Source organism: Pinus tabuliformis, chromosome 5_1 (assembly GCF_031772625.1).
Source record: "Pinus tabuliformis cultivar Carrire ecotype Pingquan chromosome 5_1, CPIR1, whole genome shotgun sequence".
In the NCBI taxonomy this organism is placed as follows: Eukaryota; Viridiplantae; Streptophyta; class Pinopsida; order Pinales; family Pinaceae; genus Pinus; species Pinus tabuliformis.
This window is the reverse complement of record NC_142305.1, coordinates 952647513-952672090: the sequence shown is the minus strand read 5'-3', so window position 1 is coordinate 952672090 and position 24578 is coordinate 952647513. Positions and strand designations below refer to the sequence as shown.

General features: G+C 37.4%; 1 protein-coding gene across 7 annotated transcripts in view; it reads left to right on the top strand.

Annotated features, from left to right (window-relative positions):
* LOC149167927 (uncharacterized) overlaps positions 1-7810 on the top strand; it is a 451255-nt gene extending 443445 nt beyond the window's left edge. Inside the window, exon 9 of one of the 7 annotated variants that reach the window (XM_089433247.1) lies at positions 7337-7810. In XM_089433247.1, coding sequence (XP_089289373.1) covers positions 7337-7590 — 254 coding nt within the window. In that variant the 3' untranslated portion in view covers positions 7591-7810. The remainder of the gene's footprint in view (positions 1-7336) is intronic. The other 6 variants (XM_089433245.1, XM_089433243.1, XM_089433241.1 and 3 more) reach the window with 6 other exon arrangements.
* Positions 7811-24578: the final 16768 nt, after the last annotated feature.

The window sequence follows — 24578 nt, the reverse complement described above, 5'->3', positions numbered from 1 at the left end:
GCTGGGCAACTGAGTTTGCCGAAGTTGGAAATTTGGCTAAGTGTAAATTTGGGGTTTCCCAAGATTTAACTTGTACTTATAAAAGAAGATTATATATATTGATTCAGGTAGACTCATATTGCAGGGAGTTTCCCCTCTCTTTATACTGTTGTGCATTTCTCTTGTATAATGTTGTTTATGTGAAGGTTATGGGCTTTCATTTGTGTAAAGGATAAAAATAATACTTAGTAATGAAAAATAAAATAAGTATGGAATGTTAGGCGTATTCTACAATTGTAAGTATTGGTGAAAAGAAAACGGTTGGTAGTGTCGCACCTCGCTATAGTGCAGTTGGAAGAGTACCGCCAGTATAGGGGCGTGACAGGTGGTATCAAAGCTAGTGCCGGGGAGCTGGTGCTGGTGTTGAAACGTTGAAGTTGATACACACCTGCACTTCGTGACAGGTGGTATCAGAGCTGGTGAACTAAATCAAGGAGTTGATTCTACGAAGACCGAAGACTTGAAAGGGAGTTCAAGTTTTGCAGGTGACAGGTGGAATATCAGGGTGATTTAGGTGAAGGGTGAAACGGGTTTAACAGAGGTGAAGCTTTGTGCTTGGGCCAAGCTAACCGACAAGGCATGGCAGGTTTGGAAGAATGCGAAGGGAAGCTCTTGCTTACCTTATACAGGTTGAAGCGGTTGAAAGAGGAGAACCCACGGATTCGAAAGGAACTTGAAGTCTTGGAAAAGAATGTTGAAGACAAACTTCTTCAACTTGGTTGGACAATGGAGCAAGATGAAGTTGCAGATTGTGTTGACAAGGAAGAGGAAGCCGTGATGATTGAGGATGTTGCATATATGACCATGATGGAGGATGAACTTGAGGATGATCAAGTTGGACCAGGATCGTGCAATTTGCAGACATGGACGGATGGGGATACTCACATGGAGGAACCTCATAATGATGATGTAAGTACTATTGATACTTGTGTTTCATTTGAGCATTTGGTGGATGGACCGTATGCAGGGAAGGGCAAAATCAGTTTGCTGATGCAAGGGAGCATCTTACCATGGATGTCTATGATGAGACCTTGTATGGAGAAGCAAGGGTTGTTGATTGTTGCAGGACTTGTTGGGGTTGTTTGTGACCTTATGGTAGAAGATACAAAGGCCTGTGACAAGGGAGGAACATGATGATCGTTGCGGAGGATTGAGTCATGCTTTAGCCACATGGAGAATTGGCTAAGTGCCCGGCATGACTCATGGACATATTGGAGAAGGGCACACACTTGAGTTGCTTGGGTGGACTTCTCATGGCCAAGACCAAGAGGAAGCCTTGGTGGAACCTTTAGTGGGGGAGCTATGATGGAAGGGACTCATGATGATGATATGGCTGGGTAACTGAGTTCACTAGACCAAAGATTGCAGACTTGGATGAGGATGACCGATTGTTGTGATGGGTCTACTTGGTTGGACTACATGGACAACTTAGTCATGGACATCAGGTTGGAGACATGGAGCATGGCAATCTTATGCAGGGACATGATGCAGGAGCACTTGTAGAGGTGTCATTTATGGGCATCCAATGAGGAGTGCCAAGGCAGGGATGTTGTGCAGGTGGATTTGCTGGTGTGACATGGAGATGACTTATTTATGAGCCGATGGAGAGGTTGTGCACTTATGTACAACAAGGCCATGGACTTGGATGGAGTTGTGAGCAGACTATGGAGCATTCCCACTACATGGAGAGCTGAGGCATCTTGCGAGCCTCAGAAAACTCGCGGGCAGAATCGGGCGAGGTCGTGGGCAGAACTCGGGCAAGGTCGTTCAGGCAGGACTCGAGCGAGGTCGTTCAGGCAAAACTCGGGCGAGGTCGTCGGGCAGGAAACTCGGGTGAGGTCGTTCGAGCGAATCGGGTGAGGTCGTTCGAGGGAGCGGGGTGAGGTCGTCGGGCGACCCGGGTGAAGTCGTTCGGGCGAGCCGGGTGAAGTCGTGTGGTGACCCGGGTGAGGTCGTTCAGGCGAACCGGGTGAAGTCGTGTGGCGACCCGGGTGAAGTCGTGTGGCGACTCGGGTGAAGTTGTTTGGGTGAACGGGTGGACGTGCGGACGGGCGAGGGCGCGCCGTGCACGCCAAAACGAAGAATCGTGTGGACGGGCGACTTGGGTAGGGCGCGCCGTGCACGACGAAACGGTGGAAACGGTGAAGTGTTGAGGTTGTGAACGAAGGTGTGACTCGTGTGGAGGCGCCCGTGTGTGGCAACTTGGTTACAACGAGGCACGCCCAAGTTGGGAAAACAACACGATCGTGCGACGAGGTGAACGAAGGGTTGGTGAGTCATGTGGCGACCGTGTGGAGGCGCCGACGAGCTGGGCAACTGAGTTTGCCGAAGTTGGAAATTTAGCTAAGTGTAAATTTGGGGTTTCCCAAGATTTAACTTGTACTTATAAAAGAAGATTATATATATTGATTTGGGTAGACTCATATTGCAGGGAGTTGCCCCTCCCTTTATACTGTTGTGCATTTCTCTTGTATAATGCTGTTTATGTGAATGTTATGGGCTTTCACTTGTATAAAGGATAAAAATAATACTTGGTAATGAAAAATAAACTAAGTATGGAATGTTAGGCGTAGTCTACAATCGTAAGTATTGGTGAAAAGAAAACGGTTGGTAGTGCCGCACCTCGCTATAGTGCGGTTGAAAGAGTACCGCCAGTATAGGGGCGTGACAGTATTGATCCAAGAGGTGGACTCCTCAAGGATCTTGCCCATCTGCAGTTCTTTCGAACTACAGTTCTAGATCACCCCACTTCTCCCTTGGAGGTATCTGAGCAACCATGGAAAACTCCTCCTCCTCTATCTTTGCAGATGCAACCTTCGGATCATGCTTCTCGTCTTTGTCCTTCTTCTTTAGAGAACACTATGTAGCGTAGTGACCAAGTTCACCACATCAGAAGCACTTGATCTTCGAAACATCTTTCTTCTTCCGCTGCTCTTGCCGCCTCTTTGATGCAAGGGTTGCATTCTCTTCCTCCTCCTTGGGCTTCGTCCTACTGCTGCTGCTACTATCAAGTTTGCACTTGACTAAGTCTCGCCTCACCTCTTCTTGTTGAAGAGCAGCCCACATTCCTTCACAATCCAACAATCTCTCTTTGCCCAGGATACTCTAGACAAACACATTCCATTCTTCTAAGACTGAATTCAGGGCCAGCCTCACCATCTCAATATGTTGAGGTGTTGACCCCACAGCTGCCAACGAGTCTCAGATTTCCTGAAGCTTCATTAGGAATAGATCAATGTGTTCCCCCTTCTGCATCTTCTTGGATCTCATCTTTTGCTCCAAGTACATCTTCTGTTGCTCAGAAGATTCTTCGTATAGCGTGGCCAATGCTTCCCACATCTGTGGGCAGTGTCTTTGCTAGCAATGTGACACACTACGTGATCTCTCACTCCGTTGAGGATCAATCATTTGGCCTTTGCCATTTTAGCCTTGTACTTCTTGAGCGGATCCGGATCCACGGGTACATCCACCACACTATCGACATAGGTTTTGAGATCGTGCTCATCTAGAAGGCATGAGATCCTTGCCTTCCAGATCACGTAGTTGGATGCACCCTCCAACTGATCTTGATCTCGCAACCCATGAGTTGCCATCTCTGCCAGTGAAATGTCAAACTACCTCTTGTCTCCTTTCTGCTTCTGAGATCTTCTGCTCATGATCTGTGCTCTGATACCATGTGAAAAATTGGTTACCCAATTCCTACTGCAGCAATTGATGTTAATTCTTCTAATTGTTAATTCAATTAAATAATTTACTTGTTGTGTGCTATGGAAAATATCGAATTAAATACATTGCAGCCTACACAAATAAAAAACTGCGGAAACTAAATACAACACAGGAAAGAAATAATCATCACACACATCTACACAGTTATTTTTGAACAAATGTCCTCCGAAAAACCCAGTGTGGGAAAACCGATGCAGCAGCTGAGGGTTTATATTATTAAGCAATAGTAAATCTAAGTACAATTCGTTGGATGCCCAACTGGCTATGTGATACAGAGAGAAACTGGGCAAAAATAATAGTGAGATGATCTCACCCTGTCACTGGAAGAACTGGCATTGATATGCATTGGAGGTGAGCCTCTGCGTAGTTCTGCGTCACTCCCACGCAGTCATTGTGTCACTGCAGTTGGGACTGTGCTGCACTTCTTTCTAACTCTCTGCTGGCTGGAAACTTTAGCTCTCAGGCCTCCCGATCTCACACCTCGGCTTCTGGCTCTGGAACTCGACTTCCTCAGCAGAATTTCGATTTGCCTCTGAAGCTCTGCGCTGCCACAGCATAGCTCTACGTGGCCCTGTGTCAGCCTCTCTGGACGTCTCTTTGCCCTCTCTGCCTTGTACTCTCTGGTCCAAGAAAACTCCCCTCCAAATACTATCCCTGCCCCTCACTGTAAGAAATCTCCTCGATTGATTCTCTAGCAACTGTTGCGCTGCCCTATCTGAGAAATTTGATCTCTTGATCTCTCTCTGATGTGTTTTCCAAATGCCTATTGAAGTCCTTATAATCTTCCAATTGAGTAATCAACGGCCCAAATTAGATTTTAATCAATGGCTCAAATCATTTGGACTCGATCTCCATCTTTTTCTAGCAGTTTCACCCACAGTTTGATTAACACCCTTTAATTATTTTAATTTCCTAAGTTTAAACTTAGGCACCCATTAAAAATAATTAATCATTTTAATAAAACTGTCTCCGGGTGGAATTTCCTAAAACGATTTTCTGGGTATTGTGGAATACATGTATCCTAGCCTCCCTGCAAATTTTGAGGCTAAGAGCACATCCAATGCTACTAGAAATCAACAAGGGGGTGATGCTTTGGTTGCCTTCCCCTGTAGCATGACTCCCATCATTTATACTCCCTGTAGACATCTGCAATCCCCAGTCCTTGATGCTTACTGACTCCACATAAATATGAAGAATAGTTGGATTTGTCACCTTCATCATGTGTGGTCATTTTGGCTTTCCTACAAACTAAGAGTTCTTCTACTTGGTTGGTGATATATTAGGGGATTCCATCCAAGGCCAAGCTGGCCAAGAGTGCACTCTCTAATGGCCTTTGTCCTGTTTGCTAGTGCTTAGAGACAATTAAGAAAATCTTTGAGGAGTGCTAATATGTCAAGTAGTGTTGGAGTGTTCTTGACAGTCAAGTGTCATGGTTGCTTCAAGATAAGACGTTAGCTTTCTAATACCCAGCTACTAATTTAAGAAAAATTTTGTGATGAAGAAACGGAAAACTAAACTCCAAACACTTTTACTAAATATGTTGATTATTCTAACAAATAATAGCAGTGGAAAATAAATTCACGAAGACACAAGCACACAATAAACAATACACCTGAATTTACCCAAGAAACTCAAATTAGGGAAAACCAGTCAACTTGTGTGTTCGATTATTATTCTCGGCAAAAGTCTCAGAAATTGATTACATATATTGGAAAAAATTCTCCTTCAATTTGCTGATCCATAACATAGTGATTTGCACTCCTCCAACCAACTCAACCTCCTAGCATGCGCAACTGTTAAGGCTAGTGCGTAGCTGTTACAGGCTGAATCGACCTCTCTGCGCACCCTAACTCGGCCATGAAAGAGAAGCATGCTAGCTATATAAAATCTGAGGCAATTCGACCTCTCTTCTCTGCCCTAATGCGCTGATCTGGAAAAACTCCTTTCCTGAGTTGAACACACAAAACTCTAGTACATAATTTGATTAGCCAAGTCTGTGCCCTTCGCTTTTTATAAAATCTAACCGGCCCAACCTAACTCAAGTAGGATAGCTGAGGTTGATTTACATTTTGTTTTTTTTTTAACACATGGTGAATCGGTAACTGCCAAGCCTAATCTATAGGAGACCCAAGATCAATCCTCATAGCTGCCTCTATAACACCAGAAGTACATCCAACTACTGCAAGTCGGATATACTAAGATCCTATGATTTTGGCAAGAGCCGAGACTCACATAGCCGCCAAGATGATCATGGGGAATCTACTCCTTGAGCTGCCACCACATCAGGACATTGTACTCAATGAGATTTGAACTGCGGTATCTTGAGCTTCGCCCAAGTAGACTTACCGTTAAACCATACATCACTGTACGAGGTCGATTTACATTTTGTTACTATAGGAAAATTAGAATTTTCCTAAGTCAAAATTAAGAGAGAGTATAATTGTGCCTTAGCTTCACTTGTGGGTCCCTCTGCCAAATTTAGCAGAACCCTTCCATCTCTAAATCAATTAACATAAGATTCAATGGAGCTCTACATTATTTGGTGATTCTCTCGCCTATGTTCATCCTGTAATTGCAAGAATTTGGCATTACCTAAGAGTTTCTGCATTAAATTAGGTGCAAGGTTGGCTTTGCTTATGAGGTGTTTTCTTTGTCTTCCATTTGTTCTATCACCATCAACACCTGTCTAAATGAATTTTTTTTGCTAAAATTTGGATCCAGTTAAATACTCTGGTTTTATTTCACCGTTTGCTCTAACAAAGGGGTTATGATCTCCATTGTACATACCCTTTCATCTTTTGTACAGATTTTCAGAAATAAAAGATGTAATTTTTCAAAAAACATAAGCTTAAGTGCTTTGGCACAAAGGTACAAATTGAAACATTATTTTTACAGAAGTCATTACCCAAACAATGGGGAGTTTTGATGTATTACATAGTTGTCTAGTTATGTGCCTGTCTCTGAATGTTGATGTCTTACATAGTTATAGGTTCCTACTTATAGCGTCTGAAATGACCAAATCAATGTGACTGTTGAGATTGGCCACCAGTTCATCATAAGACCTGAATGTGAAATTCACTAGGGGGTGTATCTTATAATGAGTCATCGTCTTTCGCTCTTAGACAGGAAACAAAATATACCCTCTTATAGTTTGCTGCTCAGCGTTTTTGCCTTATGAACAGACTTTTCTAATATCCTGTCTTGGTTGAATGACGCTTAATCCCAACAAAGTAGAGGATACTGCTATGTAATAGTCCACCTTCTTGTCGCTGTCGCTGTGTTGAAATCACTTGATTAGAGGGTAAGAAGGTGCTAAATGAATTATAGCGTGCATTTAGAGATTGTTAGTTGACTTTGACCCTATTAGAAAATACTCACAAAAATGCTCATGAAATGGTAAAAGAATATTATCATCAAGAGCTTATCTTCATGTGCAAACATGAGGTAGCTAATATAATACAAGGCTATGACTTTGCATGAATATAAATCAGAAAAGGAATTATACAATCCATGTCATACATACAATTCTCGTCATTCATTCACCACTAATCATTTGTTGTGTTGAAAGCAGGAAGGTTTGATTTAGCTCGAGCATTTGAGAAGTGGGGAGGCATACATGAAGCCTCTCGTTTGCTAATGCTTAAGGGTCGGCATCCTACACGATCAGTTTCGGGTTCCGTTAAACACGATAGACAGGACTTCAAGTCTCGCTGTTGCACAATCTTCCAAACTCTGAATACCCAGCCATTTAAGGCACATACACCTCGGGATTCGAATAAGCGGCTTATCACGCTAGATGAATTGGATCCAAACGAGGCCCACTGAAATTTTAATAAGAATCATTATTATTCTTTATTATTGTACAGAATGATGATAACAGACAATGATATGTGTATATGCCCATGAAAAGCTATATTTATTTGATTTTATGCATTTTGTAAAATGCTTCCATTTCCCATCATCTTAATATAAAATCCTTATCACTTTAGATAAAAATTTGATGAGATGAATCCTACTATAATTGTAAACAACAAAGTCGACCGTCAATATCAACAAAGTTATACTCGAGTTTTTTATTTCAAATGAGATAAAGTTATTTAAACCATGATGGTTTTCTAATAGTGATCACTAACACTTTTTACTTTTTTTTTTCGTCTATAAATAATAAGAAGGTATTGTTGTACAACGTTCTATGTAATTTCTTTTAATCGAATTTTACCATATCAACTATATAACAATAAGTGGCTACATTGCTGTATGAAATCTGTGGTTTAATTGCTTTGTAATTGTTTGATTGGCTCAAGCCAATTACACCAAAACGCCCACACACAAAAACTCTACAAGCCGGTGAAGAACTCTAAGCTGATGACCTCTTGTTGTGTAAACTTTGCAACCTGTTTGACATAGCTTCTCAACTTCTAGAACCTTTTGCAAATCCATTTTGTTCTCCTGTAACACAATAGACCTCAACTGTCCAGATAAACGTCATAGCAGCCCATTGTCCAGTATGTTTTATCATAAAAGAAACCTAAGCTCCAGCGAAGCAACATTTTTATCAAACTAAAAGAAAAAATCGAAAATCCAAATTAGCGAAAGGAGGCCTGGAAATTTTCAATCTGTTTCATCAACTCCTAGTTCCTATTATGTAAATCATTGACCATCAATGTTTTGCCAGAGCAAACTACATTGACCTCTCTGCTTCAAAGAGGGCTGCTTCTTTGAACTTTGTAAGTCATTGCAGTTTTGAAATCTACCAAAACCAATGTGATTACCTCTTCTACTTCTTTTTCTTCCATGCGTTCTGTCAACGTCAGAACCTTGATTTCTGCCTGAGCTTCTACTAATTCACGATCCTATCTAAAAAGCAAGAAAAGTGTGGTGTATAAGTATATTGAAAGCATGCAACACAAAGAAACCTCGTCAATTTTTGCATGTAACAACAATGACATGGTCATACATAATCATTTCCCAAAAGAAACCAATTATATTGACACTGTCAGACAAAATGTTCAATTACATGTTTTCACCATTCTGTAATAAATTGTTCCAATAACACTTGTATATTGTATCGCCTTTTGCTGGTCATATATTCATGTTTCACAACTTCAACAAGATTCTCCAAAGCATGTTATCATGACAAATAACCTAACAAATATAAAATAACAATAACAACATTGTGCTTATAACAAAATAAATACAATAAAATATATAAAATTTGCAATTATATATATATATATATATATATATATATTTTGAAGGTGACAAATTCTTAGGCCTTTTTATATAATATAACTTAGTAAATTAGTGGCTTAAAAATTTGTGCCCTTTAAGAAGTTGGAGAGATGCACCGTTATCACGCAGCGTACTTTTTGGGATGGTTGTCCTCATGGTATATCAAACACCTTGCTCATCTACAATGTATTTCAATTATTATGACTATGGTTATGATGCATTCTATGTACAGGAGTTTGTTCCTAATGTTTAGGAGTTGTTGAGATCTAGATGTTTCCTAGATTAGTGTGTGACTGAGATATTCTTTCAACAAATTGATTGTGTCCAAGACAATTTCCCTATCTTGAGATAATACTTCATATATATATATATATATATATATATATATATATATATATATTTCATCAATAGAGATAGAAAAGTGTGCATTATCAAAATCTTTGTTGGTATCAGAGCCCATATGGGCCTGGGCCTTGGCCCCTCCCGGGCCGAGGGAAATAGAGTTTGGTCAGTGTTTGTTTGTTTGTTCATTCATTTTTGGTTTGTCCATTCATTCGGGTCGAGCTTAGCAAAGTGTGGACAAGTGTTTCCACAGTTTTAGAAGTTTTGTGTTGACTGTGTTGCTGTGACTTTGGAAGGGTTGTCAGCCCACTTGTTGACAAGGTTGACCAGAGAGGCATGTGACGGTGCCTCTAACCTACGCATTGTTGAAATTTCTAAGTCTAACCTGTTAGAAATTATTCCTACACTATCTAGTTTATTTCACCTACTTGTTTAATTTCTTAACAAGTTATTTAACCATATAAATACTGAAAATAAACACAAATGCAATCTCAACCATCTACATATCATCAACTGAAAGAAATAGCAAACACACAAGGGACACCGTTTTTTTTGGACAATTGTCCCTGGAGAAACCCAACTTGGGAAAACCGATGCACCAATTCTGAGGTTTTTATTATTAAGCAGCTTTTCTTGAGTACAACTTGGTGCCAAACTAGCTCACTCAACAAAGAAATCAACCTGGCAATGATACCTCTCTTCGGAAGCAGATATTTGGCAAGTCTGCTCCACGAAAAACTCTCCAACGCTTCCCTGAGGCTCAGCATCATCCCTCTTAGCCTCTGCGTCAGCCTCCTAATGCTCTACGCTGGCTCTTTGGCCCTCTGTGTCACTCACGCAGGCCTTGGTAGCCTCTACGCAATCCCTCTGGTCCTCTGCGTGGCTCCTATTGGCTCTGCGTAGCCTTCTCTGCCTCTGTGTTGGTCTTTCGGCACTATGTCTACCTCTCTGCTATGCACTCACTGCCCCTCACTGCAACTTTGATCACTTATTCGATTTCTCTCAACAAACCTCGCTCCAGAAAATCGAACTGACTAATCAATCTTGGTGTATCTCCAACTAGCCCTCAAGCCTCCTCTTATAGTTTTCTGTTGAGTCTTCAACGACCGAGATTAAATCTGTAATCAACGGCTAAGATTAGATTTGGCTTGATCCATGTCATTTAGAACCTTCTCACCCAGTTTTATATTAATACCCACTAATATTTTAATTTTCCTAAGTTTAGACTTAGAAACTCCATTAAAATATTAATTATTTTAATATCTCTCTAACTGGGTGGAATTTCCCCAAACCATTTCTGGGTCTTGGAGATCTCATGCGCTTTAGCCTCTCCACCAATTTTCATGGTTAGAGCACATCTGATGCTACCCCAAATCAACATGCACCTGGAGAAGAGATGAGTGCTATGGAGAAGGACTGACAATGCCTCCAACCTGCGCATCTGGAGAAGAGTTGTGTGCTTTAGAGAAGGATTGATGGTGCCTCTAGATCGATTTGTGTTTGTTGGATGAGGTGTGTTGACGTTGTAGACCCGTGGAAGGAGAGTTGGGAGAGTTGCTTCATCTGAGACCGCGATCTGGACCTTGATCTTGTGTAGAGCAACTGGTTGAAGTTTGGTGCTGCTATCGACTTGTGAGTAGAGTTTTCTGCGTGGAGGTTGGGCACTAGAGCCGACTGGTGGAACGGTTGAATTTTTCTTCAAAGGTCCAAAGGACAGTGTTTGGTCTTTAGTCGTGGATCATAGTGCTTGCAGTGTTTGGAGAAGTCGTTGGTGCTGTGAGAAATAACCATTGTGCTACTTGTGAAAGCTCAATCACGAATATCTAGATATATTTCAAAATCTAGGTTGTGCGTGTGAAGTGGTGATCAGTGATGTCATTGCTTGTAGCATAAAGTATTTTGTAGCGATTCATATTTGATATCCACTTGTTGAGATCATGAAAATATATGCCCAACCATGTATAATGTTTGTAGATTTGGGTGTTCTTGGAGAACAACATCGCCATTATTATCTGAACAAGTATAGGAGGAGGTTCAAAAAGATGCAGAGCCTAACTAGACATGCAATTCATCTTCTCAGAGGTCAACACTTCACGCCTCAGCACGATTCAATTTTGGATCATTCACAAGTTCAAGGAATCCACATCGAACCAAGAGCTCGGGAGAATGTCACACAATATAGTATTAGGCAAATGCACAGAGCTAGAGACATTCTCATAAGTGGTTTCGTCGATTTGCGTCTTCAATTGGATTGCTATTGGAAATTATCACTTTAACAGTGATCAAGTCCAATTCATCTTGCATTGGAGGAGGGGTTGAGTCAGATTCTTCTTACTCTCCTCCTCTGGAAAATGTTGAATTTGAGGAGAAAAACGACAGTAATGGTGTTCAAGTGACTGTTGATAACAATGAGACCAATCAACCATATGGGAACGCTACAGAAGTCCCTACTGGCAGCGGCGACAAAATCAACATTCACGTTTTGGAGTTTGCACCTGGTGGCAATGTTATGAGTGCCTTATCTAGTTTCTATCAAAGGCTTCAAGTCAAAGGGTTGTGCCTGCTGAGCGCCATAGGAATTGTGGCTAATGTGACCATCTGGCGGGTTGGTCCAGCATCAAACTTCCCTGTAACTTTGTTAATGAACTCGAGAAAAGGTAGTCTACATGAAAGTCGTTGCCTTTGGATTAGGAACGCCAAAGTGACTTGGAATATAATAAAGAATTTACATCACCAATAAATCTATTGCAAGTCATGAGATCTATTGCAATGAAATGATAGTGTGGAACAGGCTAGTGTTTAGCGATGCAACATTAATCGCTAGATGAGATAGAAATTTGGTTGTTTATGGTTGCTTGTTTCTAAGCATCATTGTTTGTGCATGTTTGTGGTAAATGATAATTTTTATGGTGAATTAATCTTGGGATTAAAATCAATATATATATATATATATATATATATATATATATATATATATATATATATACATATTGAGATTAGCCACCTCAATATGAAGTTATTTTTATTAGAATTGGCTACTCTAACAAATGACAGGAAAGTATGGAGATCCAAGATTACTATTAATAATGTGGATGAACAGTTTCATGACATAGCGAAGAGCTCTTTGAAATTTTGTCCAAGGATAGCAGGTGACAGGTTGTGGCACAAACAATGTTTTTGGAAGCAATATGTAAGCAAAGTGTATTGGTTATGGCAGCAAAGATGTTGAATAGGGATGGACAACAAAGCTAAAATTGTGTGGAAGAATAAAGCAGACTCAATATTATGTTGTAATGTGAATCACACGTGTTAGTAAGCAAGTATGATGTTTTGTAGTGGCCTTTGAAAAGTATGTATCTGGTAACTCCGTGAGTTGGAATGTGTAATGTAAGCCTAATTAGGCATGTGTACCCCCATAAAGTTCATTGTAATCCTAAAATCAGTGTTGAAAATATTGGTATCGGCAAAATATCGGCGATGGTCTAGAAAACATCTTATCGGCGATATTGGCAAAATATCGGCAAACATAAAAATGCATAATATATTCATTTTTCATATTTTTAAACTTATAAAGCAATAACAACATGAAATAAACACATTGGCACATAAATATGAAGAAAGCATGAATATATATGATGTAGTGGATGTAAAATAAAAATGATGAATGAAAGGTGATACCAAACCCTGTTGATCCCTAGTAATTGTCCAATCAAGGACTCAAATGTGGAGAACCAATACAAAATAACATCACATATATAAAAGTATCTCATCATCATGAATTATAAACTTATATGTAACAAAACAAATAAAACTATCAGCGATCTATTTGGGATCACTGCCCTTTCCCTAGTAGCTATATTTTTGTCTTTTATCAATTGTTTCAAGAGCTTTTTGTATAACCTCCACACTAGAAACCATACAAGGCATTACATCATGTTCAGAGAGTTTAGCCAGATGGTATTTCAATCGCGTAATCCCTCCTTCCATCTTGCTCCCACACAATTTGCATGATAGATATGTCTGATTTGTCCCACCATCAAGCTCCCCATACTCCCAAAATTGGTCCAAGGCTTTTGGCATATTTTTAGTGAACTAATTAAAACCCAGGGCACCAAAAAAACAAAAAATTGGCATTAAACAGCCTTTCACAAAAAATAATAATTAATAAGTAATAAGTTAATAACCATCTCATTTAAAAAAAAAAAAAATTACTACATTATTTGCAATGTGAATGAAAAACGACAATAAGAGGATGCATAAGAAAGTTAAAAAAAATGAAACTTATTGTCCAAATATGGAGAAAACCCTTGCATTGGCTCATGGGCATGAAAATCATAGCAAATGGAAAAAAAAACAAAGCAAAATGTTGGTAGGCAAAGAGGCAAGCAAGCATAATCCTAAATCTATAAAAACAATCATTAACATATGGGTTTTTAAGAACATGCATGTTAATGGAAGAAATGAATTTTGGCTCACTGGTTCTTCAATCTTTGATCCACAAAAAATTCTTAGTTGGTGATGATAATGGTTGTTTGATCCTCAGTCCCTCCTTGAAAACCACCACAAAGCTCTTCCCCTTCCTTCTCCAAGACTCAGAAATGAAAATGAGCAAATGAAATGACCAAATTCCCTTTCTAGCCGCAACCCAGCCTACCCGGCAATTTTTTATATCATCGCGCGATATTTTGTCGAGATATCGGTGATATTTCAGAAATATTGCGATATTTTCTCAACGATATTTCGGCTCACCGAAAATATCGCGATATTTCCAAAAACTGCCAATATCTCAACGATATTATCAACACTGCTTAAAACCACTTTGGAAGTGCAGGTTTGTGGTAAGTCGGAAACCACTTTGCAGTATAGGTTTGTGGTAAGCGAGAAACCACGTGTGAGAGTGAAGTGGACAAGGATTCTTGTAGGCATGGTTTAGGGTCAGCGGGAAAAACCCCAGGCATGGTTTAGGGTCAGTGGGAAAAACCCTGGGCATGGTTTAGGGTCAGCCAGAAAAACCCCGGGCATGGTTTAGGGTCAGCCGATAAAACCCAGAGCATGGTTATGTGTAATTCGAAAAAACCCATGATGACGATGATGGAGGGGGGTTTACAGATATAGGTACATGTATGCAGATAATGGTTGACAGAACCATATATGTGAAGGGCATCCTAGTAGACTGACAGTTGCAGCGGTTGGGCACCCGTGCATTTTGGTAGATGATTGTTCCTTTATATGGAAATCAACATATTTTTTTAATCATATTTGTAAGCACCAGGACCACAACTAAACTTTTTTGATTGAGATTGAGACAAGCAGTCATTAAGGAGGCGACTTGGAAATATAATTCCTACTTGTCTTAGTTGTGATGCATTCTATGTACAAGAGTTTGTTCCTAATGTTTAGGAGTTGTTAAGATCTAGATGTTTCCTAGATTAGTGTGTGGTTGAGATATTCTCTCAACAAACCGATTGTGTGCAAGACATTTCCCTATCTCGAGACAACATTTCATATATATATATATATATATATATATATATATATATATATATATAATATTTCATCAATAGAGATAGAATAGTGCATTTTCAAAATCTTTGTCAAAATTATTATGACTATGATTCTGTCAAGATCAAGATATAGATAATTTTTTTAAGAGTTCTTTTACTTAGCATGAAGCAATGTCGCTTCAAAGAAGTGTACTTTTTCATTGTTCCAAGTCCAGAAACGATTCCAACTACTTGGTCATTATTAAAATATGACATGTTATTATCCCATCGAAGAGGTGATATGTTGAATCATATCCACCAATTTATAATAAAAAAATAAATATCTATTATTTGAAAGTTATATCATAATTGCCACACCATGTACTCTGCATGTAGACGAAGGACCGATACTTGTTTACGACACAGTCAACCAATCCTGACTGTATAGCAATGAGCACCAAAGAAAAAAACATATGGCAAGCAAAATCATGGGTCTCTTGTCAGTAAATCCCACAGGAAAATACCCTATTAAAGATGTTCTGTAGCACAACTGTTATTGAAAAAATCCCAATGAGTTCAATGAGATGGTGAAGCAACAATAAGCATATCTTAGATTCTTTTTTGTGTTCAAGTTTTTTATAAAAAAATTATAAGTCTCTCAATCATCTATCGACAATGATGAATCAATCGCATTTTGTTATTTTATGCATCGACGTTTCGAACCATCCTTTGTGGTACATCATCAGGATTTAGATTTGTGAAGAAGTCAGAGACAGATGAAGATAAATAAATAAAGGTTAAGGTGGGTAGTATAAGGAGTCGACAAGTTTTGATGAAGGTAAGGTTTTTTTTTTTTTTTTTTTTTGCAATGAAGAAGTCAGACCTTACCTTTCTCAAATGTTGTAGAGACGCCTCCATTATTCCTCCATTTGCCTGCATTAAGCACAACCTGAAAAACTACAGAAACAACCACATTTTCACCAAAGCCAGCCATTCACTCATTTGCTCAGAGATTAGCAAATTGCGGTCAGAACTGAATCTATTAAATGAGAAAGCTCTTAAACTACACATGAAATTATCTAACCTCATTGAACCAACACTATGGTCCAGAATAGACTCATGCGTAGCTCTTAAATCCATTAAATCTGAAGAATGTAAAAAACAAAAACAAGCCCTGAAATTTGAAAGATTAGAAAAGAAATCAGGCGCTAGTACAAACCCCTCCGTAGCTGCCATACCTCACACAGGTTCCAGAATCGTACCTACGCAGATATCATTTCTTAATTCCCTAATCTCGAATAATGAAACACACTGTAGCACTGGGAATGAAACAACGTCTAAATCCATCTCTGGAGGCATTAAGATGGAAGATCACAAAGAATCCAACAATTACATCGCTGAAGATAACGCACATCCAATGGAGAACGCACATCTGCTAAAGAACGAAACGCTGAACAACATGGAAAACAGTGGATTCACGCAAACAGATGTGGTTTATGCATTATCGTATCAAGAAAACGATGCCAGTGAGGAATCAGAAGATAATACGTTGTATCCACATTCGATTCTCACAAAAACAGCCAACAGAAACGGAACCATCACAAACGATACTGTTACTGGTTGTAAGATGCTGGAGAGCGCTTATCCGATAGAAAATACAGCATTGCAAATACCGAATAGCATGGAAAACGAGGGAACCCTGTCACAAAAACTGCAGGTAAATAACAGTACCGTGCTACTAGATGTGTTTAATATTGAGTCATCGAATCTAGGGGATGATAAGATTGGGGGAATCAAGCTTCCTCATTCTTTGAACAGCCATATCTGGACCGATACATCACATGACAGCGAGATCAGCAGGAACAGAAGCAGCAATATAAATAATGAAACAGTGAACAACAATTTCGATATTAGCCCCAACGAAGATTATAATAAGTCCCCTCATGAAGACATTAATCTCATGTTGGATGACATGAGTAAGGACAGATTAAAATCTCAGCAAATTAAAATAAACGGTCAGACAAAAACATCCGATGAAAAAGTAAGTATAATAAATCTCTCAAACACCCACATTGACGAAATTACTATAGGTTTGCTAGAAAAAGGCTTGAATTTTGCTATTTCTCCTCGCACCATCCCCAAAGAAGATATTTTGTGCAGCATAGAATATGGGATCAAGGACATGCCTGACAACATCAAAGAAATCATAAGACAGGATTGTTCCATAATCCTCAGAAAAGCTAAACCACCCAGAAGCAACATCTCAAAACAAGAATACCTAGCTCTCAAAACTTTAAACCAAAACCCTGACATTGTGGTCCTAAAGGTGGACAAAGGGGGTGCGACGGTTATAATGAACACAAAAGACTACAATGAGAAAATGCTAGACCACTTGACCAATAGTGGTTGCTACATCAAATTAAAAAAGAATCCCATAAGGAAGATATCCAAGAATGTCAATAACTTAGTAAAATTAAGCAATGAACACAATATGAAGAATCTTATTGAAACCAACCCCTACACCCCCAGGATATATGGAGCCCCTAAAATTCACAAAGAAGGTATACCTATTAGACCCATTGTCAACACGATTGGAGGCCCTACTTACCACCTTGCGAAACATCTTGCTAAAAAGCTCAAACCCTTGGTGGGTAACACTAGCTCCTTTGTCAAAGATTCCAATCATTTCATCAATGAAATCAAGCAGATAAAACTAGACCAAGATGACATCTTAGTGAGCTTTGATGTAAAAGCCCTCTATACCAACATTCCTATAGATGAAGCCATGGATGTTGTTCACAAAATCACTAACCCTAACACAACTAAATTGGTGGAAATCTTGGTTGTCTTCCCTTTCTTGATATCCTTATCAAAAGAAACCAGGATGGCACAATATCTCACCAGGTCTATCGTAAGAAAACACACACTGAACATTACCTGCATGCTAACTCTCACCATCATCCGGCTCAGAAACTTGGGGTGCTAAACACTCTAGCCACAAGGGCAATCCGTATTTCAGATCATGATAATTTTGAGCAGGAAAAGAACCACCTCTTGGATGTTTTCAAAAAGAATGGATACAAAAGACACCAAGGTATTAAGGTTTTCAAGAAAGTTGAGAATCCCATAAACAAACAACACAAGGATGATTATGCTGGTACAATTCACCTTCACTACATTCTAGGCACCACTGATAAGATTTCACACATCTTAAGAAAGAACAACATAAAAACCACTTTCAAACCTATGAAAACAATTAACAGATGTCTCAAATCTGTAAAAGATCCTATTGACCCTAAACACCACAAAGGGGTCTATTTGGTCCCTTGTTCATGTGGCAAAACATACATTGGTGAAACTGGCCGGTCTATATTAACCAGGATTCAAGAACATGCTGCTGACATCAACCATAACCGCACCAAAACCTCGGCTTTGGCTGAACACTCTAGTAAAACCAATCATCACATTTGCATCGAAAACTCCTATGTTATGGCCAAAATAGAGCATTACCACCACAGAAAATTTAGAGAAGCTATCGAAATAAGAAAACACCCCAATAACCTTAATCGTGATGACGGTTGGAAAATAAGTGATAACTGGATTCCCACGCTAACAGGGGGGTCCACCACATCCTAAACAAATCCCGATCCTTTGCTTCGTGGTCCTCTTGCTCCAATCCTTAAAAATCTTTAGTTAAATTAAACTCGCTCATCTTCATAATTTAATTACATTAAAACTAAATCAAATCCAAATTAAAACATAATTTAATTAATTTAATTAAAATTATAACAAACCTAATTAAAAAAAAATCATGATTAATAATAATAATAATTAATTAATTAATTTAATTTAATCTATTTCAAAATAAAAAATTTATATACATATATATATATATAATTGGAATTAAATCAAATTAAAATTAAAACAAATTATATTATAATTAAAATAAATTAAAAATTAAAATTAAATTAAAATTAAATTAAATAAAAATACATTACATTATATCAAAATTAAATAAAAATACGTTACATTATATCAAAAATTAGATAAAAATACATTACATTATATCAAAATTAAATTAGATTAAAACCAAATAAATATAAACGGAATTAAATCATAATAAAAATTTTATTTAAATTAAAATTAAAATAAATTATATTATATTATATTATATTATATTAAATTATTAGAAAATTATATTAAATCCAAATTAAATTAAATTAAAACTGATTAAATTAAAACAAAGATCATAATTAAATTAAAAAAAAAAAAAAAAAAAAAACCTCACCTTCATCAAAACTTGTCGGCTCCTTATACTACCCACCTTAACCTTTATTTATTTATCTTCATCTGTCTCTGACTTCTTCACAAATCTAAATCCTGATGATGAACCACAGAGGATGGTTCGAAACGTCGATGCATAAAATAACAAAATGCGATGGATCCGGAAGATATAACCACTCATAATGCAGATTGCAGAAGTCTCAAATCCATTATTAATGATGAATCAAATTAATTATTCTTAAAGATAAATATATAAATTAGTTAACAATGTTATTTGAAAAAGAGAAGACTTTTCTTTCTTTGACCCATTTTATAGAACACAAACTCTGAACAGGGGGGGACTACTTGCAAATCAATTCCAAACACCAAAACTCCAGAGGCTGGAGTTGGTGATGTTATTTGCAAATTAAAGTAATGAACGAAACTAAAATTTGTCAACCGAAATGGGGTTTCTTAGTTTGTAGGAGCTTCGGATATAATTAGTCTTTAAATAGATTTTGACTTTTATTATTTTTGTGAGTTAATAACAGTATTTTTTTAAACAATTTACTTATTTTGTGAAATAAAAAATAATCTTAAAAATGATCATCAAACAAAGAACCATTTACAACCAACCATAGTACTTGAAGTTCATTACACCAATATGAAGATGTCATATGTTCTCCATTTGATTTTCCTAATATGTATGTTAAAAATGTGTGTATGTGAAGGATGAATTCATAGTTACAACTTAGAAATGTATACATACCCATGGTTAAGTTGCTATGTGTGACAACCATCTAGTCATCTTGCATAAGCTACTATGCTAAGCATGATAACCATCCAATCATCTTGCATAAGTTTCTAATCTACAAAATCATTAGAATTGACTGCCCCCATCAGTTGCACCAGTGCTTCATCAACTGCTATAAGGTAAGTTGGGACGACGATTACCATAAGGTAAGTTGGGACGAGGAGGTGAGTTGGGATGAGAAGGGCTTTGGCAACTTTCATGGGATTCAATTTTGCATATGAAATTGGCAATTAGAGAGGGAAGAATAACATAGAAAGATTATGCATATGAATTAGAAGATAGAGGGAAAAACATCCACAGATTAGGTCTTCGGAGAAAGGAAAAGATGGTTGGCATAGCAAGGAAAAACTTAGGTAGTGAAGGACTGCTTAAAGGACCAAGCAGTGGCTTCATGCAACTATCAAGTGGAAGGCCCTTCCATAGTTGCACAGAAGTAATAATTAAATTTTGCAGTGCCTGCAACCTTTAGGTAGCTCCAGACATAATTATATTGATCAATGGCTCCAACATTTAGGCAACTCCAAGCATCAACTTTGTGTTAACATTTTAACAAACATTGACTGTTGCTTTGTATTAATTGCCTTAAATAGGAAACGTGAGGCATCAACTGTTTTGTTAACAGGTTAACAAACATCAATTGATACAGTTAAATTTGCTCATTGACAAGAATCATGATTAAACTTATGTAATAGAGTTGATCTATAAATAACTTCTTCCACGAGAGAAAAAAATGAGGTTTTGATCTATCGTGAAGTGAGAAATTCATCTTGCATAAGATACTCTAATAGGGATGACAACCATCTAGTCGTCTTGCATAAGTTGCTAGTTTACATGGTCATCAGAACTAACTGCTCCATTCCCTGCATTAGTACTTCATTGATTGCTATAAGGTAAGCTAGGACGACAAGGAGGTGAGTCGAGATGAAAAGGGCTTTGGAAACTTTCACGACAACTCTACAATTGAAATTGGTAGTTATAGAGGGAAGAATAGCATAGAAATATTTTGCACGTGAAATCAGTAGATAGAGGGAAAAACATCCAATAGAAAGGAAAAAGGGTTGGCATAGCAAGGAAAACTTACGCAATGAAGAACTACTTAAAGGACCAAGTGGTGGCTTCATGTAGCTATCGAGTGGAGGCCCTTCCACAATTGCACAAAATTAATAATTAATTTTAGCAGTGGCTCCAACCTTTAGGCGACTTTAGGCATAATTATATTGATCAATGACTCCAACTTTTAGGCAACTCCAGGCACCAAATGTTGCTCTGTGTTAGAAGCTTTTAGGAAACTTCAGGCATCGATTGTTGTTTTAACATGTTAATTGGCATCAACTATTATGTTTTGTATTAATGGTTAACAAACTTCAATTGCTATGTTTTGTATTAATGAACTGGCCATTTATCCAATGAAATAAATTAAGTTTTGTTTTTTTTTTTCAACAATTTAATTTTCTGATAATTTACGGGAAAAAGATAACCCTTCACCAAAGGGTATTTAGTCCCATCAATCATATTAAACCAATCAAAAAAGACAATTTTTTTCAAATTTTATCAAATGTTTTGTAATGACCAAAAGTTGTATACACAATAGAAATATTTAAAATAATTCTTAGACAAAAACATCCATTGTAGGACAGTGATTGTAAATTGTGTATTGTATAAATAATTGATGTAGTATTATACAAATGAGAATGAGGATCCTGTATATATAACTAGGTAAGTACCCTTTCACGAAGAGTCATGTCTGTAGAGACATGCCTCTTTGTTTAACTAATTATTATTTAATTATATATTGTTATGATTATTATTTCTTATATATATTTATTACTTTTACATAATTTATGTTTATAACATTGCCTTCCCCTTCAAAAAGTTGAATCCTCAAAGGTTATTGATGAAGGATCAGATCTCTTCCGTCGTTCGGAATATCTTCTTGTTTCTAAGACTTCATCCTTCTTGATACAAGACGATGGGATGTGCTGAGCAATAGACAAAATTGTCATACTGAAAATGGATCGGACCATCCTAGATTAACTTTTTGTGGAATCTTTTGATCTCTGGGATTTGGTGATGAATTGTTACCATAGGGTTGGGTCTGCAAACTTCAGTATTTTTTGGAACATAAATCTATTGTTTGTGCTCTGAATAATATTGATACTTAGATTGATTGGAAATTCTGCTCTTGTGATTCGGATGTTGATAAAAAACTCGTTTGGTTGGACTTTCCCTTATCATGTTAGTGGTAGTTTCCTGATTTCCTTCAGGCATTGTTGTTGTTGAATTGATTATTGAATCCCCATTTGGGGTGTCCATCGTTTGAATGGCAACCTTTGAGTACATCTTTACTTAAGTTGGATTTGGATTTCCCTGAATTGTGAAATTAGTGGAATCGATGTTTGTTTCTTCAGCTTGGACAACTACATCTAGAGATTTTGATACGTCCTTTGTGACAAGTTCTTCGAATCTATTCCTCAATGGTATTTTATTAGTCTTAAGTTTTTTAATCTGGTTAAGTAGATTTTGGTTATGATTTTTTAGACGTAAAAGTTATTCTTTTTCTGAATTATTGACTTTGTCGTTAGTATCCTTCTCTTTATCTTTTAAATTTTTAATTTGCTCTAATAATCTTTGATTCAGGGTCTTTAAACCTAAATTTTATTCGTCCTTCTTCGACAGATTCTCGTTAAATTTCTCCTTAGAACTTTCATTTTCTTGTTTTAATTTTTGTTTCTTAACCTTGGACATTATAATCTGTGAAAGTAATTTCTCATTATGGTTCCTTAGATGCCAAATTTCTTCATTGCATTCTGTTGATTTTGCATGAAACCGATCTACGAGATCTTTATATTTCTTCTCTGAGGCTTCACTCTTTTGTTGAAGTTTTTCGATCTCTTCATTTAATTTTTTAATTTGTTTTTGGGTGCTATCTTAATATTCTTCTAAAGTAAATAATCTTCGACATTTGGGACAAGGTATTGTGCAATTTTTAAAAATCGATAAATACTGATCTTCTGCTCCACAAAATAGACATCTGATCCAAAATGTAGAGTTATGTATGGAATCCATAGTTTCTCTATTCATCTTCAAATTAGACTCTATCTTTCTTCAGTGAAGAACTTTTTTTTGTGTTTGTCACTAAGCTTAGGGTTTAGAGGTAACCCTTTTAATTTTTTTACTTTCTTAATATCCTTTGTATAAATATACAAAGTGTAAAAAGCCTTCCTCAATAGCCTTTACACTTCCTTGGTAATACCTATTCTTTTGAATAATTTGAATGTGAGAGGTGTCTTTTGTATTATTTTATTATAATACTCTCTTCCTTTTCCCCTTTTTTTTAAATCTCCCCCCGAAACTTTATTTCCTTCTTCCTTTCAAGATATAATAAAATTCCTTTTATTTGGAATCACTTCCCCCTCCCTTTTTTTGAAAAGGAACAAAGATATCACAGTTTACAGTTCATTATAAAAATAAATTAAAAAGAGGATCTTCCGCTATGAGATCAACCTTCCGCTACGACATCAACAATGCCATAAGCTTGGGCTTCTGTTGCTGACATAGAAACATCTATGTTCAGGTCCTGTTGAATTACCCCTCCGGGTTGGCCCGTTCTTTCTATATAACATTTGGTTATGTAATCGCAAAGCATCGTTACATGTTTCGATTCGTTATGAAAATCTGCAGCGGATCCGTCATAATAGGAACTAGCAGGTTGGTGGATCATAAACCTAGTGTGAGGTAATGCTATACGTTTAGGCATTTCTCCCCCGATTAGGATGAAAGATCCCATTGAAGCAGCTACCCCATGCATATTGTATGTACATCTGGTACTATTGCTTGCATCATATCGAAAAGACCTACCCCTGGTATTACTGATCCACCGAGACAATTGATAAATGAGAAAATATCTTTATTTTCAAATATAATAAAATTCCTTTTATTTGGACCTTAAACCCTTATAAATATATATTTTTTCCTTGTATAAAAATACTCTCCACACCTTTTTAATTATGAACTTTTCTTTTTATAATTAAACTATTACTTCTTCATAATCTCTCTTTTCTTAAACTTGATAAACTAATATTAATTAATAGCTTATAAAGTAACCATACATATCTTTTAATAATATCACCTTAAGATTAAGTTTCTTTTTGGCGTAACCCTTTTTAAGAGAATATAAAAAAGGTTAACTTTAATACCAAGAATTATCCTTTAATTATTTCTTTAAAAGGCAGAAAAGTTGTTATGAAAAAGCGTGACTATACAATCGAATCCCACCAGAAATCAATAGAAAAACAGATTGTACAACTTTAGCGATTCAATTGTATAATGGATTTAATTTATATAACCCAATTTTACGGACAGACTGATTTATGTAAGATCTCAGGTATGTCTCACTGTTTTCGTACCAGCTAGGTAATTATCCGTACGAACAGAACACCTTGTTTCGCAGTGTATGCTTAGCTACGAATGATGGTTTTATTTTATTTTTTTACTTTGGGGGTGTTCGTGACTTGAGAATATAGATGTAGTTGTATGGATAGGACAACACAATGATATGGAGACAACCGTGTATGACCGAACACAAGGAACAACAATGCGGAAGGAAAAATGGGACTGCAAGAGTAGAGGACCGGAGAAGGGAACGACAGTCTGCGGATGGGGGCGTACGCCAGGAAGGA